This window comes from Haliaeetus albicilla, chromosome 22, assembly GCF_947461875.1.
Source record: "Haliaeetus albicilla chromosome 22, bHalAlb1.1, whole genome shotgun sequence".
NCBI lineage: Eukaryota > Metazoa > Chordata > Aves > Accipitriformes > Accipitridae > Haliaeetus > Haliaeetus albicilla.
Window position 1 is genome coordinate 15,361,257 of NC_091504.1, and position 20,740 is coordinate 15,381,996.

Sequence of the window (20,740 nt, forward strand, 5' to 3'; positions counted from 1 at the left end):
CGTGCGCCCGCAGCCTCGTCCCGAGCGAGCCTTCGGGGCGCCGCCTTCCCTCACAGGCGCCGGGCGCGGGCTCCTGCCGGGCGCCGCTGCTGGGAAAAAGGCGCGAAGCTGCTCGGCTCCTCCCGAGGGGCGGCTGCCGGCGCTGGCTGTAGCCCGCTCCTCCGTCAAGCAGCAAAGCTGCGCGCGGGCGGGGGGACGCGGTAGCGCGGCGGGAAATCCTGAGGCAATCCCCCCGCTTCACAGAAAGCCTAACCGTCTGCCCCCTGCGGAAATTCTGCGGGCAAGTGAAGAAACACCGGGCAAGGGAGAGATGAGAAAAACGGGCTTAAAGTGTTCCGTACTGCCACACGTGCTCTGTGAGCTAAAGTCCGGAAAGGTTCGTGTTTCAAAAAACGGGTATGGAAATTGTGAGACCTCTAATACAAAAAAAAACCGACAAAGTAATGAAGTAATTTTCTTACATGTTGTAGACTCGTTGTAAGGCATCATCTTGCTGGTTTGTGTTTGCTCGCTCTCACAATACAGCGCTGTGTATTTGCCACATACTGCTCCACGCTGTGTGGAGTAAAAGAGTGTAATCTTTTTTTTTAAGAGTTCCTAGATAAAGTAATAATAATACATTTAATAGCTCTGTAGACCTATTTCAGGGGTTTGGGCTATACACATGGCCAGACCTACGCAGCTGACTAATAACTGGCCCAGACTTTGTGGGCAGCCTCCTAAAGATGCTGTAATAGCGATCGTTCATAGATTTTGTGCAATAATTTACTAGTCTTAAAACATTTTCGTTCATCATTCATCCAAGAACCTGAAATAGAAAGCTATCTACAAATAAAAAGATTGTTGTTGCTTCTGTTGTTGTTGCAGTTTTCCAGGAATAAAACTGGCCTAATATTAGGAAAATAACATTAATGCTTGGGAGGCAAGGTGACAAAAGTATATTCCTAATTTTAGGACACACAGTATCCTAGCATGACTATATCCAATTAGCAGTCCTTGTACATATGACAAGGGTAAGTAAATAATCAGTAAAATAGAAAGAAGTCTTTGTAGAATACAGTCTGAAAAACATTTGGCACTTAAAGGAAAGTCTGCACCATCAGGCAATACATGGGGATTGCAGGTACGATGTTCCACGGCACCACAGCCTCCCTTAGCGTGACCCTGAGATACTATCTGAACTGGGCGTGACTCCATAGTCTACAAAGGTATTCCTCATTAGAATATTCCTATTTCAAGCATCATGGGGGCTATTTGAAATTATTCTTTACAAGACTGGGGATGTAACGTGGGTCTTCATTTCCGCCTCTTGGAACATTCCTTGTGTATCATCAATTAATTTTTGGCATAAGATCTGAGTTTAACATAAAATATATACTTGCAAACTTGTTTATTGATGGGTTTGTATATATCTGGCATAAATAGATACAATCTCTAAAGACAGAAAAAGCCATCCTACATAGGGACTTTCAGAAATTAAGAATTCCAATAACTAGTCTAGTACCTGAGGATAATGTAGAAATACTTGACCAAAGAAATACTAGAATTAGAAATAATATGACAATATTAATGAAAGCACAATGTAAGATCTATAAGGACGTACTAGCCTTCTCCACTGACTGCAAGTATTTATATTAATAGCTATACTGGAATAACTCATTTATTACTATGCAGTAAAAACATACTTCTCATAGTCACCCAGCACCCAGAATATAGTTGCAATAATCAAAGGATTTTGTGGTAACTAGAACAGTAGCTCCTTCTTCTGTAGCTGGTAATGGAAATGAAGTTTCACAGCCAGTCTCAGGTTTTACCAAGCCACAGTCACTGCAAGTGCATTCTTCCACTGAATACATTAAAGTTTCACTTTGAAGTGAGTGTCTAATTCCTTCTGTATTCACACGGCTTTCAGTATTAGCCTTGAGAATGTTATTTGGCTCCACAGAAGAGTCTGTAAATATACAGAAGTTAATTTAGTATATGTATCATGCTATTCCAGACATACAGTTATTAAAGATCCAAACTTCATTATGTTCCAACTATGTTCCTAACCTTAGTGAAAGTTTTAAGATATAGTGAAAGTTTTAAGATGTAGTTACATATGATAATCTTTGTTCTATGACAATATACCCCCTATACTTCAGGATAAGCATTTAAGCAATCTAACACATATTTTCTAATCAGTTATTATTTATTGGCTGAACACTCCACAGATATTAGTGTTTGTAAAATGTAAAAATAACTCAATTATTTTCACCTTCCCAAAATATACCATATAGGCTTCTCACAGGCTAGAATATTAAGTAAAACTATTTAATATCTTATAAGATGGAAACCTAGTATTGAATGTATATCCTCTACCTGGGTAGAATTCCTTTAGCATTCAGTGAGAAGAGGATGAAATCCTTATGAAGATCTTTTGCTACTGAGGGTTCATAAATGATTTCTCAAACACCAGCAAGCAAGCCAGGTATGAATATGCAACAAAACAATCCTGACATTGTCCAGAACCAACAAAGAGAAACTGCTGCTTTTACAAGTTATCATCTGGATATTTTATTCCCTAATAACTTTAATACTTTATTGAGACTATTTCAGGAATACAAAACAATCCAACAAAGACAGTTATCTGAATCTGGAATATAAATTATATGCAAAATTTATACATGGTAACAGTAGTTAAAATGTAAAATGATCTAAAATTATTTGATAAAGAATCTTATTTATTCACCTGTGGTTTTCAGGTTTTGTTTTAGTTGCTTCAGGTGCTTCCATTTAAACAAGACCATTAAGGTGAACAGCGTGAACATTAAAATTACTCCTAAGATCAAACAAGTCCAAACAACTCCACTTGAATCAGCACCTTATGAAATAAGAGATGCATTAAATTAATTGTAAACAATAACGAATGAACAGTAAACATGTCCAACACATAAAACTTTTTCTATATCAAAGGAGCAATTTCTGTTTCTATTGAGTGACAGCTCAAATAAAGCTTGAGAGCTTTAAAAATTTATTCTTCTTAACACACATACTCATACAGGACACAGTGCATACTACTTTAATATTTTTGAGCCCATATATTATCCTGATAAACTCTTTCCAGGTTTTAGATTTCTTTAGGTTTTTATGTTTACAATTACAACATGAAAATGCCCAGCATAGCCACAAAGTATTGCAGAAATATTACTTACTCTTATCACAGTAGTTTTCACATGCAGGCGGCGGTGTACTAGAACATCGAAGGTGACAAGGCTTACAAGAGAGTAGCAAATTATCAAAGTATTCATTTTTGGGGCAGTGTGCCATCAGGGCCAGTAATTATGGAACTGGAAAGCCAGAAATTGTAAAAGAGTGAGGATCATCTACAAAGGGCTTTTCAGTTCTCGGTTTTAGCAAATCTAAGAACAGCTAGCAATAATAGATTTTGATCACAGCTCCACTACATAGTATCATGTTAAATAAAAAGGATTTAACTCTGAGGCCCCCAAGGAATTACTGTTCCTTTTTTGGCAATTCACAATTGTAGAAAAACGGAACAGCTGCACCAAGATAATTTTCAATGTAAATTTTGCCTGAAACAGAAAACAGTTATTTATAGAAGACATTTCTTCAACAGGTGCTAAACATTACAAACTGTAGAAAAGCAAGATGATCTCCAAACAGGAGTTCATAACAATTGTTCTTGTCTTCAGAATTTTGGGGGTTTTTTCATGGTGATGGGCCACAGTAATTATGTTTTCCTGTAAAATGCAAACTATGCAATGCTTAATTTTTTTATTTTTGTTCCAGTCCAAGGAACAGAAGATGAAAAAAATAGAGGCAGGAGGCATAGCAGTAAGAAGATATGACCAATTCAGTTTCTAGGTTTGCCTGACTTATTCTGCAACTTCAGACAACTTCCTTCATACCTGTTTCCCTGGATGGACAATAATATTTAGAACACATAGGTGACGAAAGAATTACTTTTTGTAAATGAATGGTCTTCTGCTTTTAAGTGAGTTACTGTTAAAGTACAAGTTGAGCAGTTACTTCATAATTGTGTTGTAAAAAATACATCTAAGACCTTCAGTTATAATGGAAAGACAAAATCTAGAGATTCATCCACTGGCATATTGCTCCTTGATTCCAAATTAGCCTCACTTATCTAGTCCATTAGGTTTTGGTCAGCTTTTTCGCTTTGTTCATTTTTTGGTTTTTAGCTGGTTTTTTGCTTATAACCATAGCTATATGAAAAATTTAATAAGGTTATGTTTTAATAGTGAAAGAAGAGTTATATGAATATTTTACAATTTTGATTCAAGGCATTATCTGCATTTTCCCCCTTATTTTTCCATAATGCAAAACTGTCACTGTACTAAAACTGCGGTATCCAGCATGGAAAAAGAGGTGGGCCATAGATTTCATTCTTGTGGTAGAGCGTATACGACACCTCCTTGCCAGCCTGGTGATGGGGCACACTGACCATGCATAGATTTATCTGTGTATATGCAGTGAGTGTAACATTTCCAAAAATGCATTTGGTCTTCTCCCAGGTAAAAAAAGCTTTGATAACAGACTGCCACAATGAAAATAATTCACACAGCTTACTTGTATCTTGACTTTTTAATCTAATAGAATTTATTTTAAATACAAAGTTAACCAGTAATATCTAGCAAGTTGCAATAACAGCCTCTATCCGGTATCACTGCCACAGATAGATTAGAATTACAGGCTTATTTATAGTTAAATTTCTCCCTGACAATTAAGTTAATTGGCTTTTTGGCTACAGAAAGAGAAAAGAAAAATATTGTATAAGGAATTGTAATTTCATACTACATTACTATGTGTGAGACTTATTTTCCCAAGAAATGCAACATGTGGGAATACACAAACTGTTTTTAGTGGAATAGTCTAACAAAGCAATCTGTATTCTAGTCTCTAGCAGATGGAACTGCTTATTGTGGCTTCTGCACTTGTTTCTATAGGCCAGGTGCACAGCTGTAGGCTTTCTGTTATGGGCTTTTCTCCCTATTCAAGATTAGTGGATAAACAGGAATTGACAAAATCTGATTTAGGCATGACAAAAGAAAATATAGATACAGACCCTGGGCGATGCCAAAAATTTCACCAGGAAGTCAATGCTCGTACTGAAGTCATAAAACTGGTTCTGACTTGCTTCACACATTCACACTTCAGGGGAAAAAAACTAAGTTATCACTAGAATATCATTCCTATTTCTGATGAAACACCATTTGCTAGCTTATGCATAGAGCGATTTGAGGGTTTGCTTTTAAGATGCTGTGTAACCTTTTCAATCATGGAGAGGGCAATCACATTCTCAGCTGTGATCAGAAGACAGATATTAGTGAAAGTATCTTCATGGTATCCACAGGTACAAGAAGTCAATTTCAGGACAGACAAGCTGGGTCCAATGCTTTAATCTTTTATCAATAATTCCATTGAGTTCAGTGAAACGCTCTCTAATTTTACTTAAATAGAATATTTTCCTGTGCCACAATTTTCATTGTTCTTGCATTTTTTATATTCATATCTGTAACTTGTGCTAAGACCCCTTATTCTTTTAGAAAGGAACCAGCTGACTAATTCTGTAATTGTTTTCTGCAGCTGGTTCCAACACTATACACCTGCAGGATTGGTACAGTCTTTACTGTAGTAAAATTCCTTATGAAATTGACAGCTCTCAAATTCCAGAACTTTCAAACTATATCACAGCTGCTGAATGCTTCTAACATTATTTTAGTAGTCTAGGGAAATCACATGTGCACTCTAACAGATGAATGAACCAGTTCTTTAATCAGTTTCACACTTTTTTTTTCACCAGTTCTACTAGGGGTGTGGGGGAGGACTGTCTTTGTTTCAGCTGCTTTTATTACAGTTTTCCTGACTCATTTTTTATGTACAATAATGACACTTTTTTTTTATTTTGACTTTTGACTGAGTTTATTTCAAACACTTTCTTCAACAAAGTAGTTTTGCTAAATACGTAGGTTTATAGCATGTTGATATCAATTCACAGCTTCACAAAGAGGAGAAAGAAGTTCAGACTGACAGCAGTGAGTATTTTTGCTGGGAGACAGCAAAATGCTGTTGTTAAATAGTGTGTAGAAATCCCAAGTAGGCAACACAGATAATCCTAAGCTTGAACAATGATAATTGATAAACTCTTTAAAGTTCAGTGTTGTTACCATGAAGAAAGAAACATTGAAATGCTTGCTAGCAATAGGTTCTGTTAAACAGAACACCTTTATGGGCCACTTCAGGTCGTCTTCAGAATTTTTTTAATGGAAGAGGGATTCTATTGAGACTTGTCTGACTCTTCCCATATGCACCCACATTCTGTATCACTGACCAAAGACTAAAAAACAATGCTTAGCACTCCAGAAGTCAATGCATGTAGTTATTTTACTGTTTTCAAAAAAAAACAGGCCTTAAACAAAAAACACACACAGATACTTACAAGGTATCTTCCAAACATATTGACTGAAGGAGGTGGCTTTTCTTGGAAAATGTTAGTCTAACTTTCCTGCATACCTGCATGGGTAATATTTATCTACTTCACAGGAACACTACAAAGTAATTTTATTAAAATTCGCTAAGTCCTTTCAATTAAAATTATTAAACCCATGCAAAGTATGAGTCAATAGAATCATAAAATACCAGGTTGGAAGGGACCTCAAGGATCATCTGGCCCAACCTTTCTTGACAAAAGCATGGTCTAGACAAGATGGCCCAGCACCCTGTCCAGCCAAGTCTTAAAAGTGTCCAATGTTGGGGAATCCACCACTTCCCTGGGGAGATTATTCCGATGGCTGATTGTTCTCATTGCGAAAAAATCTTCCTCTAGTGTCCAATTAGAATCTCCCCAGGAGTAACTTGTACCCATTGCCCCTCATCTTTTCCATATGACTCCCTCTAAAAAGGGAGTCTCCATCTTCTTTGTAGCCACCCCTTAAATACTGGAACATGGTGATAAGGTCTCCCCTAAGCCTTCTTTTCTCAGGGCTGAACAAAACCAATTCTCTCAGCCTTTCCTTATACGGCAGGCTTCGGAGTCCTTTGATCACCTTTGTGGCCCTTCTCTGGACCCCCTCCAGCCTGTCCACATATTTTTTGTATAGCGGGGACCAAAACTGAACACAGTATTCTGGGTGTGGCCTGACAAGCGCTGAGTAGAGTGGGATAATGACTTCATCTCTGTTGGTGATGCCCTTGTTCATGCAACCCAGCATCCAGTTGGTTTGATTTGCCGCAGCAGCTCACTGTTCACTCATACTGAGCTTGCTGTCTGCCAGGACCACCAGGTCCCTTTCCACAGAGCTACTTCCCAGCCAGGTAGATCCCAGCCTGTGCTGCACTCCTGGATTATGTTTTCCCAGGTGCAAAACCTTACATTTGTCTTTGTTGAACTTTGTTATGCATGCCTTATTACCATAATGTATCCTACAACTGATATGTATTTGATATGACATGGTACTATTCATAAAAACTGTGAAAAATGGACTTAAAGAGAGAAATGTTGATCTAAAAGCAACAAGAGAAATAATAAAATATGCCTAGAATGAGTAGACACACTGCTTATAACATTGCTTCTCTATGCCCACCATTGCTATACCCAAATAGGATTTATAAATTCCAGGGAAAATGTAGTGAAATCGTCAACACAACAACCATTTAAATTAATGCTCAACAGTAAGAATACTTTCTCTGGTACAGTTAATGCAGACATGATTTCATCCCTGAAACTTACAAATTTCATTTCTGAAATGTAAAGTGACACCCTTAAAGAACCTTCTGGAAAGATGACCAGTTTTATAGCTCAGATTCTTCTGAGGTTCAAAAGGAAGTCTGAAATCAAACTTCAGGCTTCTGTGCTCTACTGATGCAAAGAAAAATACATCATTGATAATTTAAAAGCAAGATACATTCCAAAAGATACTATTGTGCAATAGGTGTGATAAATCTTTTCTAGAAAACCAGATGGCTCAAGAATTTTTCAAACAACTGTCTTAAATAACTCACATAAGTCTAAGGTAGACTGGACTGGTCTGAATCTGTTTAGAATGGTCTAATGAAACAAAGAGTTATAAGTTCATGATGTGGACCTAAGTTTTCCTTTCCAGATCATAGCATCTTTCTGGACAATCTGGAAAAAGAAAAAAAAAAAAAAAAAAAAGAATACCATTTCAGTGATGTGTAAAATACACATTCTATTTCTAAGTTTGAAACTTATGTGATTAAATCAACACTGCTTTCTCAAGCAGATTAAGAACATTTGTGGAAAAGTAACTTAAGTCTTGATGTGTTATGTAAAAAGAACCCATAGCTGCCGCTCTTACTGAGGGTGTCGCTGGTAATACAAAGAAGTTCAGAGGGGTAATGGAAGCAAGTAGACAATGGTAACTTCATACAGTTTTATGTCCTCCAGGCAATGCACATTCTTCCCCCTTCCATAACCTTCTGCACATGTTGACAGAGCAACACTGACAGTAGTTTGGAAGAAATTGCATAGACCAGATAATAATAATTAAAAAAAAAAAACAACCAGAGATTCTCAAGGCATACTGTTAACTCAGTGCTGTTATGTGGAACATAATTTTAAAATGATCTATTGACGCTACACAAGTAGCTTCACCTGGAGGCAGAGATGCTTCCCAGCAGATGTAACCCAAATATAGGACTTGCGGAAAAAATATTAGAGAGGAGTGTAAGACTTGACATTACTTTGTGAGACAGTTAACAATGGAATGAACTACAGGATGAACTCCTACCACAGGTAGTATTATTAGAGTCTTCACAACTACTTTACTTTTTGCTATTAAACTCTTTCCTCTGTTTTCCTAGTCCAGAAGAAGTGCATCTGATTTTACTTATTGGCAATGGCTTTTCCTGTGTACCCAAAATACCTCTCTCCCCAAAACAGCTTGCTGTTATTGTACTTTAATACATCTGTTATATGATATGCAGAAGCGTTAATATTGTGATTCCTAAAATATTTTGTCACTCAAATGTAATGAGATATATTCTAAATCAGCCTATTTTGGCACAAAGATGATTCATGTCTAATTAGTAAGACTGGTCTGTAGGTCACCAAAGATGTGGTTAGATTATATACAGCTAAGCTGATTAAATGTCTTGGTGTTAGTGAAAGGGATAGTCCTGCTCTTCACTCTGAAGCTCAAGGAAGGGCTCTAAGGCTTACCTGACCACATGGCAAGCAGCTTTAATTTGTTAATCCAGTCAGTTCATAGAGCTTTACTCCCTAGGGCCTGGGGAAAAAGCCAGAAACAGAACAGAAGGATAAACAGCTGATTACCTAGTGGGGATGTGAAACCAAGTCCACCACAGAAGTACAAATTTGGCGAACTAATGCACCAATGTCTTCATTTTAAAAGTCTTGTCAAACTCTTAAGTAGAGTAGAAATTAATTTATGTCTAATTATTAGATATTGTGTATATGGGATCATAAGATATCGTGGCAGATACGTCTACACTCTTTATAACCAGTTGGCCAGAAACAGTTTTCCTGTGTGGCTAGTTAGACTTCAAACACATTTATTATAAGACACAGAAGTAAATACAAAGAAGTCTCATTTTTTCAAACTCTAGGAAACCTCCCCTCAAGTAAAAGGCTAAATACAGCTCATTTCATCAGAGCTCTGGAGAATACTGCTGTCTCTTACAGCAATTATTTTCCTCCTACAGTTGGACTACTACTTCCCAAAGCTTTCAGCCTTTAGAGATAAATTACTTCTTTTTTTTGATAGATGTGCCCCAAAACACAAATCCTTGATTATTAAGCAATGCATTTTTCACACATAGCAAACTGGGGAGCAATGATAGTAAAGGGTCTCTAATGTGTCATTCATATAAACAACCACCATAAAAGTCAGTCTTTTCTCCTTAGCTATATATAGTTTTACTGATGTATGTAATGATGAAACAGAGGTGACAAATGGTAGAAAAACTATGAGGAATTACAGTTGTCAGGGCCTGTTGCCTTTGTTTTCTGCACATCCTAACATTCAGAAGTCCTACTTCCAAAGGGTCTGAAAGCAGGCATATAATCAGAAGATCTTGATAAGCAGTAATTCCCAGTGACAGACCTTGCTACACATCTAAAACACACATTATTTCAAAATCTATGTCCTCTGGTTCACCTGCTGTTTTCACTGACAACATGAGATTCCCCAGAACTTCTGAAGACAAGTATCTATATAGCAGTTTTGAAATTCCATTTTGGAGGACCATTTCTTATCTGCCCATGCCTCTAAAAAGCACACTACAAATATTTATTCTTAAAGCAGAAATTAATCCAACATAACTGTTTCTCAATTCAGTAAAACACTGTGTTGTTCACTCTCAAAAACAATTGTCAAACTGTGCCAGATAAAAGCTAACTCATTCAACAGAGGATTATTTGGTGCAGTGTGCAGGAAATATATTTGATAGTTATTATGTAGATGGATGATGGCACTTGCAATAAAACAGATTTAGGGAAATGATGTGCTACAGGAGTAAGGAAGACATTTTCTATCTTAACAAGATTGTTGTGCAACCTTCATTTTTGAGTAATTTTGATAGGAGGGAGTTAAAAATTTTAAAAAATTTAGCACTTTATTGGGAGAAGTGTACTATACCAGCTGGCTTTAATGTGAGATGTAATGCCTGAATTCAGAAGCTGTTTATAAAGTAGAATCTTGGATTCAGCCAACAAATGAAACAAAAACCAGAAGCACTAAGAATAAATGTATTAAGTGACATTAAGATAAGGATATTGTTACTTAGAAACTGTAGTTATGTTTTGCTAATAATTTATCCACTGCCTTGTATAATACATATTAAATCCTCTAAGCAGCACACTGTTTTGTTATATATAGGCTGTGCACACACACACAAAAAAATATGTCTGAGATGACTGGATATACTGATGGTTCTCCTACAGCAATACTTACCTTTAGGGAATAATAAATATATAGCTTATTTAACAGTGAAGTTACATTTCAGCTTTTTCTCCGTTATGGCATTTACAGGGCTTGCATTGGCTTTCCACATAGAATTACATGTTGATACTAACAAATGCTTTCTCCTCATCACTTGATTTTGCTCCAAAAGGCTGACAGAAATTAGTAGAGTTGTACAAAATAAGAAAAGATTTATCAATATAGTAATCGGTCATTTAACTGCAAATCCAGAAAGTGTTGCCAGGGAGGTATTTCTGCTGTTACATTACTGTAACTTAAGTTCAAAAACTCCCCAAGATATCCTCTAAGAATAATATAATTCAGACAAGTTAAGCTGGCCTGCTGGAGTTGACATCATTATGGAGAGTAATGGGAAATAAATTTAAGAAGAAAAGTGTCACCTGCAGAAACAACAGAAAGAAGAAAAGGAAAAACAATTCTCAGATTTGCTTCTAAAGTGTTTCAGTCTGACTCAAGAGTGACACCCAGGGACAATTGTATAAAGACCAGTGTGAAATACTCTTCTTTGCTCTCCTATTATGATTATCAAACACTGACAACTCCTCTCTGAACTTCAAATCTACATCTGGAAGCAGTAAAACATCTATTTGTTGTTTAGAATAATAATTTTAGCATACTGACAGTTCTATTAGGGTATCAAACTACTGAACAGGATTTCAAGAAATCAAGTAATTTTTACTGGTGAAGGGAGCACAGGTAGGTAACAGCACAGACCAGGAGGTAGTATTTTGGAGCTGTACACACACACTCTAGGTTTACAACCTTCTGTCATGTGAGCAGAAGACCTAGAGTTACATGCCACTTTGGCAGAATACAAGCATACCAAGCACTGAGCATCCAGCCAGAGCATTTCCTGACATGAACCCAAATTTGGCTGTTCATTTCCTTAAACATCTGCAGAAGCCTAAAACTTCCAGAAATCCATGTCAGTGCCCATTTTTAACATGTGTTAAATTGGTATTACTTATGTGACAGAAATTAGTCACCTGAAAAAGGTAAGGAGAATTTTATCTTTCACTATTTAATTTGAAAAAAGCTATTGTGCGTTTCAACACCGAAATAATAAAACGAAAACTCTGAATGGAAAAAAATGAAGAAAGTAATACCATTATGGCAATAATTAAACAAAGATTGAAATTAATCTTTCACAGAACAGTAGATTAAGGTCTATTTACCACACAACTTCAACAACAAAGCTTTGTTCTGACACTGCTTTGGGGTTTCTCTGTTCATGCTTGTGCCAGCTTTTTTGCCTGACTGTACTTCAGAAATTCTGCTGGCATAATTACATAGCACTTACCAAGAGAAAGAGGGTTTTCTGCTAGGCCTATTACATTCCCTTCACAAACAACATTAGCTAGGCTGACAAAGGAATTCTTCTGGCTGTATAGTTGCTTCTACATTGTCGTTTTGTGCTGGCACAGCTCTTCTGGGTAGCACATGTAATTTTTTTTTTCCACTCACTAAGGCAACTGACCTAAGCTGTCAAGCCTTATCGTACAGGCTTGATCTGGGTCCTCTCCAATTCTCTAAAGCTATTTATAGAAAAAAATCCAAAGAAAAAAAATCCCCTATAAATCACCTCATCACAACAATCCTAAAAATCTGAGGGATCAATGTACATAGAAAAAAAACCACCAGTTTTTCTTCCCAAAAGTTACTGCACTTCAAGGAACAGCAGTCTTACAGACAGTTATTTCCTAAAAAAGCATTAAAACTTTCCGAAACAGTTATTTTCAGAAATCCGTATTTTGTTAAGCGTATGCTTCAACTGTATGGCAGGGAGGAGATAAGTTGTTCTAGGAATGGGGTACACACTGCTAATAAACAAAAGGAAAGGGTTATTAAAGGATTCACCATGTTCATTAACTTTTACAAGCTGCACAGAACAATGCTCTTTTTAGACACAATATTGTTTAATGTCGTTTGGGCACAGTGCAAAATCAAGAACAATGTGCATTTTGCCTGTTTGGTTCAGCACACTTTAATTAGACCACTGCTTTGAAAAGAGTGATGTTGCTGTTGCCACATCTGGTATTTCCAAAAAAGATTAAAGAAGAAAACAACTGAAGAGAAAAATGTCCCTTAAAAATAGTAATTAAAATAACAATAGTATAAACATTGTCAACTAAATCTCAGACAACTTCTGTATCTGTTACTACGTTCAAAGTTTACCTAGCTAGGAACCAAGTTATGGAAAAGATTAAGTGCATAGCACAGAAAAGCAGTGTTAATAAACCCTCTGGGGAAATATACCTTTTCATTTGTCTTGACGTTCCACATGTGCCAACATAGTTATGTAACTACTAAGGACAATGCATAAAACAATAATTGTGCAAGCAAGTTTGGATTAAGCTAATACTTAGTAGAATGCCAGTGACATTTTTATGTTGGTGCAATAGTTTTTACAGAATGTAAACTTAATTTTTTTCTTCATTTTTTCATGTAAGCACTTTCATTTTGTGTTGGAAAAATAATCTCCCACATAGTACTATTTTAGTGACTTTGCAGATGGACAAAACAAACTAAAACTAATCAGTGGTATAATGCCAACAGGAGTTAGAACAAAAATAAATGCACGAACAACTATGAATGACAAAAAGTGCTTGGCATACACTAAAGTCTAACAAGAATTTTTCTTCTGATAATTTTAACCAAATCCTCTAGCTATTCAAGTGTTTGTGGACAAGTTTAGGTAACACGCAATTACTTTATTTCAAATTCCCATGTACAACATCACAGTACCAATATGCGCTCTCTCTCAAGACAGAAGGGAAACTGTAATTGATTTAGCCATCCCTATTCTGGAATAATTCCCCATGCAAATTGCCTTCTCTGGAATAAAAATACTGGCACAGAATAATTCTGGAGTAATTAGTCCTATTTAGAAATTAGCTCACTATTTCATTCTCACAATGTCATAATGAAGTAATTATTTTCTGCAAAAATGTGAACATGTTAACTAGCTATAGAAGAACAGCTTTAAAAATACCATGACACTGTTATTCTTTCTTCATCACAATAATGCCATTTTGCTTCAGTCATTACCAAAACTAAAATCTTAAGGGATCTCTAATGGACAAAATGCTCCCTCAGCTGGAATTCTGGAGAATTAAGAAGAGGAAAAGAAAGCACATGAAAATCCCACATGGAACTAGTTTTGTATTCCCACCTCCCTAGAGACAGACAGATACCATGTAAAACACAAGTGTTATAAAACTCTTACCACATGTATAAGGCAGGAGATCTGGCCTAGAGTTGTTATGGAACCCAACAGTGGACATAGCAGCTCTGAGCTTCTCCCTGTCAGGGAGTCACTTCAATAAGAAAGGGTGTGAATAAACAGCATGTTACATACCCTGCATTAACACCCTGTATTGATATTTTCAGTGCTAAGTTCAACGTTTTCATTATCTCACAAAAACATTCTTTATTAACAGTCTAGAAAAAGTATATAAAGTACAACTGAACTCTGTTTGCTAGTGGGGACTCACCTTGTGCATCTGTGTTAGACTGTAAGCCCCACTTTAAATGCCAGCCACCTTTCCTACATTTTTTTTACCTCTGTATCAAGCTACAAGACTGACAATTTGATGGTATCCAGAATTGCAAATTCTCTCTGTTACTTGTCTCCTGCTAGAACAATACTAGCTTACAGCCAGTGGAAGAAAATCTCCTGAGGATCTGGCACTTAAAAGTTATCATTGTTGCTCGATCACCTCAGCATCCCAGCCCCTGAGATTCTCAAATCTGTCTCAGGCCACAGGGAACAAAATTATCCTCTGTTTCCATTCATCACTTCCAGAGAATCTATGTATCTTATGCTTGTAATATTTATTCTCCCCATCCAACAGATTTACAGGTGAAAACAAATTTACTCTAACAAAGCAGCAGGTTAATTTACTAATTACCATGTTATTAATCAAGATGAAAGCACAAGAACAATTGAACAGAGGTCTGCATTGTACTTAACAGGATTTATTTTCAGCTGGTTCAGTATCTTAACTGACGTGATGCCTCCTCCCACCAATCCTACACCTGACTTTCAGATCTCTAGAACCACACAATCTCTGCCTTTCTTCAAAATAGATTCCCTCTTGTCTCTAACCTTTCCAATCCTAACTCAGTCACTGTATATATCATTGAAGTGATCTCATTTTTCCCTTCCTTGGATGCATGTTCTTTGCTCAGCACATTCCTTCCACATTAAGCAATCCTTCTGCTGTTTACAACATTTTCAACTGTCATAAGGTTTATAAACTATGTATAGATTCTTCCCAACGTGCACACCTAAACACACATCTTTGTTTATTTTGAGCTTTGATAGCAAAAAAACCCACACATAACAAACAGTTTTAATAGCAAAACTACTTACCTAAACCACTCTCCCCCTACTTTTTATCAGTCTGGAGCTTCATGGTATCTAAACCACAGAAGAAATTCTGTCTAAGGAGTAAACTGTAGTGACTGTGCATTTGAAGAGGGGAACCTTGAAAAAAGAACTAGCTAGCACTCAACTTACAGATTTCTCAAATCTAAACAACAGGCTAACTAAGCATTAGATCACACAGCTGAGAACTCTGAGCCTCCAATTAAAGTAACCTGAAGAAAGGGGGTGGCACTTGTAAAAAGGATGACCTTTCATTCTTTATTTCTAGAGATACACAAGTAAGAGAAATAAAGGGTTTGTATACATACAAAAGTGAGAGATGTGTGATTACCTTGGAAAATAATAAGCTGAGCATATGAACCGTTTGAGAGGTAAGGAGATAGACACAGAGAACTATAAGCTGGTATTTTGGTATATAGGTCCATGTATTTCTTTTGCTATCTAAAGTAAAAACAATTAATTTTATGGTTTTTTTGAAACCTGAAATATGTGCTTTAACTGCTCTAAAATAAAGGCTTTAAGTCTAGATTGGAGACCTCAAACATTTGGAAAACCAAAGGAGACTTTTATTTTAATCTCTTCCATTCAAATAGCGTAAAATACATTAATGTTAAAACACAAATAGAGCAATTATGTGAGTGTCCAGCAGAGGGAGAGTAATAGGTCAGAAACAGCATTTATTAAATAGCAGGGTTAGAACAAACAAATCAGTGAAAAGACGTTTCCAGGTCAAGATATCTTAGTTTGGATTTTACATGGCCTTGTGCAAACATAAAAGCCTCTTTATAACTCACTTATGCTTCCAGGAACACGAGCAAAGCTTAGGATAGACTTGGCTCTTGAAAAAGCCATCATGGTGAAACACAGTGTGTTTTTTGAGCTACGTCTCCACAGACTACCTGGAAAGAGAATTTGCCAGAGTTTATGAATATTAATTTGTAATCTCCTGGTACCTAATCAAACTTAAACTAGTTCAGTATTTTCAGTTCTGTGTCAGGCCTCATTAATATGAAAAGTATTTAGAAAAACTCTTACACAGCCTTCAAGAGGTCTATCAGCTGTACTTAGGTACAGCCTTAATTCACTTTTTCCAAAAAAATTTTCTGGACTCATTTAACTCCACCTACTTCTTCTAAGTAATGCTAAACTTAATTTCTAGAATGTCTTTTGAGATTGTTCTTTCACATAAGCCTCAGATAAAGAGCTATACTTCTAGAATAGCACTTTCATATCTGAGCAAAGTTTCCTATATTTTTCTTTTAATAATTTACCTTGTAACTCTTGTCTTTTCTTCCTCCTGGGTAAATAACTTATTCTTTTGGCTTTGTTTTTAAAGGCTCATTCTGACTTCAAAGCAATTCTAAATAACAGGCTACTCGTTTAAGTGCATAACTAATGTACATATTTGAATACTTTTAAATTTCAGGGCACGGCTTGCAGTGCGTCAGTTGAATTTCAGCTTGCTGCCACACCAGAAAGGGAAGTCTTACTCCTTTCCTGCTCCTCCCAATCTCAGCCAAATGCTTTCTTTCCCATTTTGCAGCAGCTCAGGAACTTACCTGATCTCAAGCTAAACTAAGTCAATTCACTCGTAACCCAGGACCCTAAAACCACTCTCGTTCCCCCTTAGACCGCTGCTATTTTATGGAGTTCAATAAGCTTACCTGTTGGTGGTGAGCTGTTAACTGCTTGAAGCCTTTTAGTGAAGCGTATCTTTCTTTTCTGCTTCAGTTCACGTAACTAAACATTGGTACTTCATTGGTACATCTGCTAGGGTGTAAAGTGCTTGTGGGAACCTTGGATGAAAGTTATTACTGAAGTACACAATACTATTCCTAATATCATATGAATGAGGATCTCCATTTCACTGCTATAGGATTGACTTATCACAAGCTGCAAACTAGTGGTGAAACTACCTTGAGGTAGCTTAATATGTGAATAGCTTGCTCTCATTAAAAAAGAAGTCCCGTTCCCCATTCTTACTTTATACCAGCTTTGGCATTTGTCAAACACCTCTTAAGAGTTGATTCATCTCAGTAACCCAGGAGGAAAAAGAAAGTGGATTGTTCTGTAGCTAAATCTAGTGAGATAGACTGACTCAGCAAAGCGTCTAACAACAGCTAGAAGGCAGTGCAAGGATGGGTAGAACTGTGACTGGGGGGGAAACAGTTTCTCTGCACCCCAGTCCTGACATGTTAACCCTGAGGTGGTCCAGCCAATTCTTTTCTAAGCAGTGCTTTGATAATTTAGGTCAGTCATGATGTGATGATGGATGTATATGGGTGGTTCTCAATAAGAAAAGCTTTTTAATATTTATTAAGTGAAGACCTAAACATTTTGATGCAAAAGAGATTTAAACAAGAAAAGCTTTTATAATGCTTTAAAACCTCAAGAGAACATGACCATTTACATTCCAGTACATATTTTGCCAGTAAAATTATCATGATTCCACTTAGGTTTTGTTTTGAGTACCAGCTGTTCGTAAGTGGAAAAACAAACTACTAGCCCTGTTAAAAATTTAGTGTTTGAGTTTACACAATTCCTATGTGCGGCACAGCCTGTAAAACAGGTTCGTACACTCTGAAGGACATCTGGCATCTTCTGAATTCTGTGCACTAATTGTTTATATCCTAGCAAGTACCTAGGGAATAAGTACCTGTCAGGGAAGGAAGGAATGTTGGATAACACAAGTAATTCTTCTCCCCTGAGATCAGCGGTAATACATACTTCCATCCCTCTGATCAAACACATATTTGGCCCCACTCCCTGCACCACCACCACCCCCACCCCCCAAAAAAAAGAAAAAAAAAAAAAAAAAAGACTTGGGACTTTAGGACCTGGCAGAATGAAGCTCCATTTCAAAAACCTTCAAGAAGCCTTTCTAAGGAATGCCAAAGTGTATGTAAGAATTGCTGCCTACATGTTCTGTGTGCTGGTAATCTTAAGGTAAGTCTTAAATGCTCTGAAAATACAGTACCTGCCTCCAGTTAAGCCTTTCCTGACTTGTAGGCTGTGTCAAGGCTCAAACAAAAAACAAGCTTGCAATACAGCACTGCAGTCATTATAAACCTGAGCTATTAAATGCTCATAATGACGGTAAAAAGTGTACAATAACAAGCCACTCTGTCAGCAGAATTCATGAAGCTTGGTTTCCACTGGACTTAGATATCTATTATTCAACAGTAGTAACCCATGAGCTGGTTTGTTCCAAATGGTGTTACCTTGTTTCCATACTAAAAGAAATGTATTTGATACCTAGGGGTTAATAAATGTTACCTAACAGGCAAAAGTTAGTATTTAAAACAAACAAACAAAAAACCCCACAACAACAAAATACCCACATAAATAAAAAAAAACCCCAAACAAACCTATATTGAGGTATTCCTTATGATACTAGCTGCTTCGGAAACTTATTTCTTACTCCTGTAGCTTTACTTCAAACTCCTTCCTCCATTCCCCTGATAAAAAAGGATCATATCCTATTCCAGCCCTCAGTGGGACTGCATATGACTTTTTTTTTTTAAAACAGAAACGTGATTGCCACACACAGCTGAGAAACTTCTACTTTTAGTTTAACAACATTCTAAATATTACAACAGTAACACTAGTGAGAATCTTCCTTAATTATATTCTTTGAACAACAGAGGCCCTAGCAATGTGTGTCTGAAAACTGGAAAGGAGATCTGCACCAGAGAATAACCAGAGAGTGGCTTTCACAAGGTCTTTAAAACTCATTCTTCAGGCTCTGGTGAGTGTAAGCTCTTGGTGCTTGAAGGAAAGACTTCCAATTAGCAGAGGTGTATAGTCTTTTGTTATGAATTACATTTTTTTCTTTCAAAATGAATTATCTGTGATGTCAGTGGGGATTTTTCTTTTTTTATTTTTATAAGTGCTGCCCTGTACACTAGTGTTTTCCCTGAATGTGATCAATTGGAAGCACATTTTTCATTAACACAGCACTTTTTTCTATTAACACATGTATTGCCTGCCATGTAGTATTTTTTGCTTGTCAAGGGTGTACATGTTGCTGCTGGTGTGCAGCCAGAAACCATCTGATTCTTGTGTCAGGATTATGTTACGTAAATGCCACTTCAGGGGAGTTCGTGTCATTCTCCCACCAAAAATGCACAGGATTTTGTACTGAATGGAGATCTTTACATTTTAGTTCTAAGCCCATCTGCTTTCAAAACAACTCCGTAACCTGCCCTACAGTGTTCAATATAAATAGTGCTGCAGATGACTCAGTCCTCGCATGTGAGCACTCCAAGAAACTCCCTTCTCCCAAGCACTCACTTCATTTAGTTATAAGCACTTAACGCTGAACCTTCCAACATGAAAAGCTGCCACAGCCATGTGCAGCCTACTAACCAAAATCTACTCATTTCCGCTCTGTTCCTCCGTGTCTCCTCCAGACATACTTAACTTCAAGCAATGGGTTTGGGTTTGTTTTAGTTTTTTGTTGCCTTTTTTTTTTTTAATACGTTCTACTAGTCTTACCAGTCAAGGACCTCAGAACTCGACAAGTCCTAATGAATTTGGCATACCTGGATTTTTTTTTTTTCAATTATAATAAAGAAGTCAAAGTGTGCTGTAGAATTGCCAGAATTGGAACTTTTAACGCATCCTGTCAACTTACAGCTGGACACGTACAGAAACATTGGCTCTCACCTCAGGTGAGCTTCATTTGGGAGGTTTACTGACCCAACACAGGTGCCATCACTGTGTTGTCATTCCGCACCTATGCTTTCCAGGACTAGGTAGGTGCAATTTTGCGTAGATAAAAGCTAAAACGAGCATGTCTTCACCTGACTCCAGAGGCTCAGTCCTTAAGGGAGGCGGGAAACCCAGTGAGGTGACACCCGCGCCGGGCCCGCTCTCCTCAGCGCCCGCCGCGCCGCCCCCCGCCGGCCGGGCTGGCCCTTCGACGACGACGGGCGCAGGCGGCCCCTGGGAGCGCCCGGGACAGGCTCATGTCCCCTGGCGAGGCAGCGTCCCACACGGCTGCTGCCCGTCCCCATCAGAAACGACCCTCGTGTGGGATGAGGGAACGGGGAGCAGCCCTTCGGCGGCGCTGCCCTCCCGCAGCCTTTGCGAACTGCGCATCCCAGAGACCTGCGGGGCAAGACACTGGCGTCGCTTGAGGGAACGCTGGCGCCTTGCCTGCTGGGACGGGTAGTTCTTGTCCCGCCTGAGGCGTTCGCGCCAACTACATGTCCCGTCTACCCCCCCCCCCCCGCAATTGGAGGCGGAGACGGCATAAAAGGAAAGGCGAGCGCAAAGGCTGACAGGAATTGTAGTTTCTTAATTCGCAGAAAACGCCGGCAACTACATTTCCCATGGCTTCCAGGGAGGTGGGCCAAGAGGG

The 20,740-nt window shown here is 37.8% G+C and overlaps 1 protein-coding gene across 2 annotated transcripts; it reads right to left on the minus strand.

The window, feature by feature from the left end:
• Positions 1 to 1,373: 1,373 nt before the first annotated feature.
• Positions 1,374 to 20,466, minus strand: TNFRSF17 (TNF receptor superfamily member 17). 2 transcript variants are annotated; one of them, XM_069809983.1, is made up of 5 exons: positions 20,181 to 20,466; positions 14,212 to 14,288; positions 3,195 to 3,329; positions 2,732 to 2,863; positions 1,374 to 1,951 (listed from the first exon to the last, which is right to left on the minus strand). In XM_069809983.1, the coding sequence occupies exons 3-5, from the start codon at positions 3,307 to 3,309 to the stop codon at positions 1,695 to 1,697; spliced, it is 504 nt and encodes a 167-aa protein (XP_069666084.1). In that variant the 5' UTR covers positions 3,310 to 3,329; positions 14,212 to 14,288; positions 20,181 to 20,466; the 3' UTR covers positions 1,374 to 1,694. The 2 variants fall into 2 exon arrangements, with proteins under 2 accessions (XP_069666084.1, XP_069666083.1); XM_069809982.1 differs by having other exon boundaries at positions 3,195 to 9,269.
• Between the last annotated feature and the right edge of the window lie 274 nt (positions 20,467 to 20,740).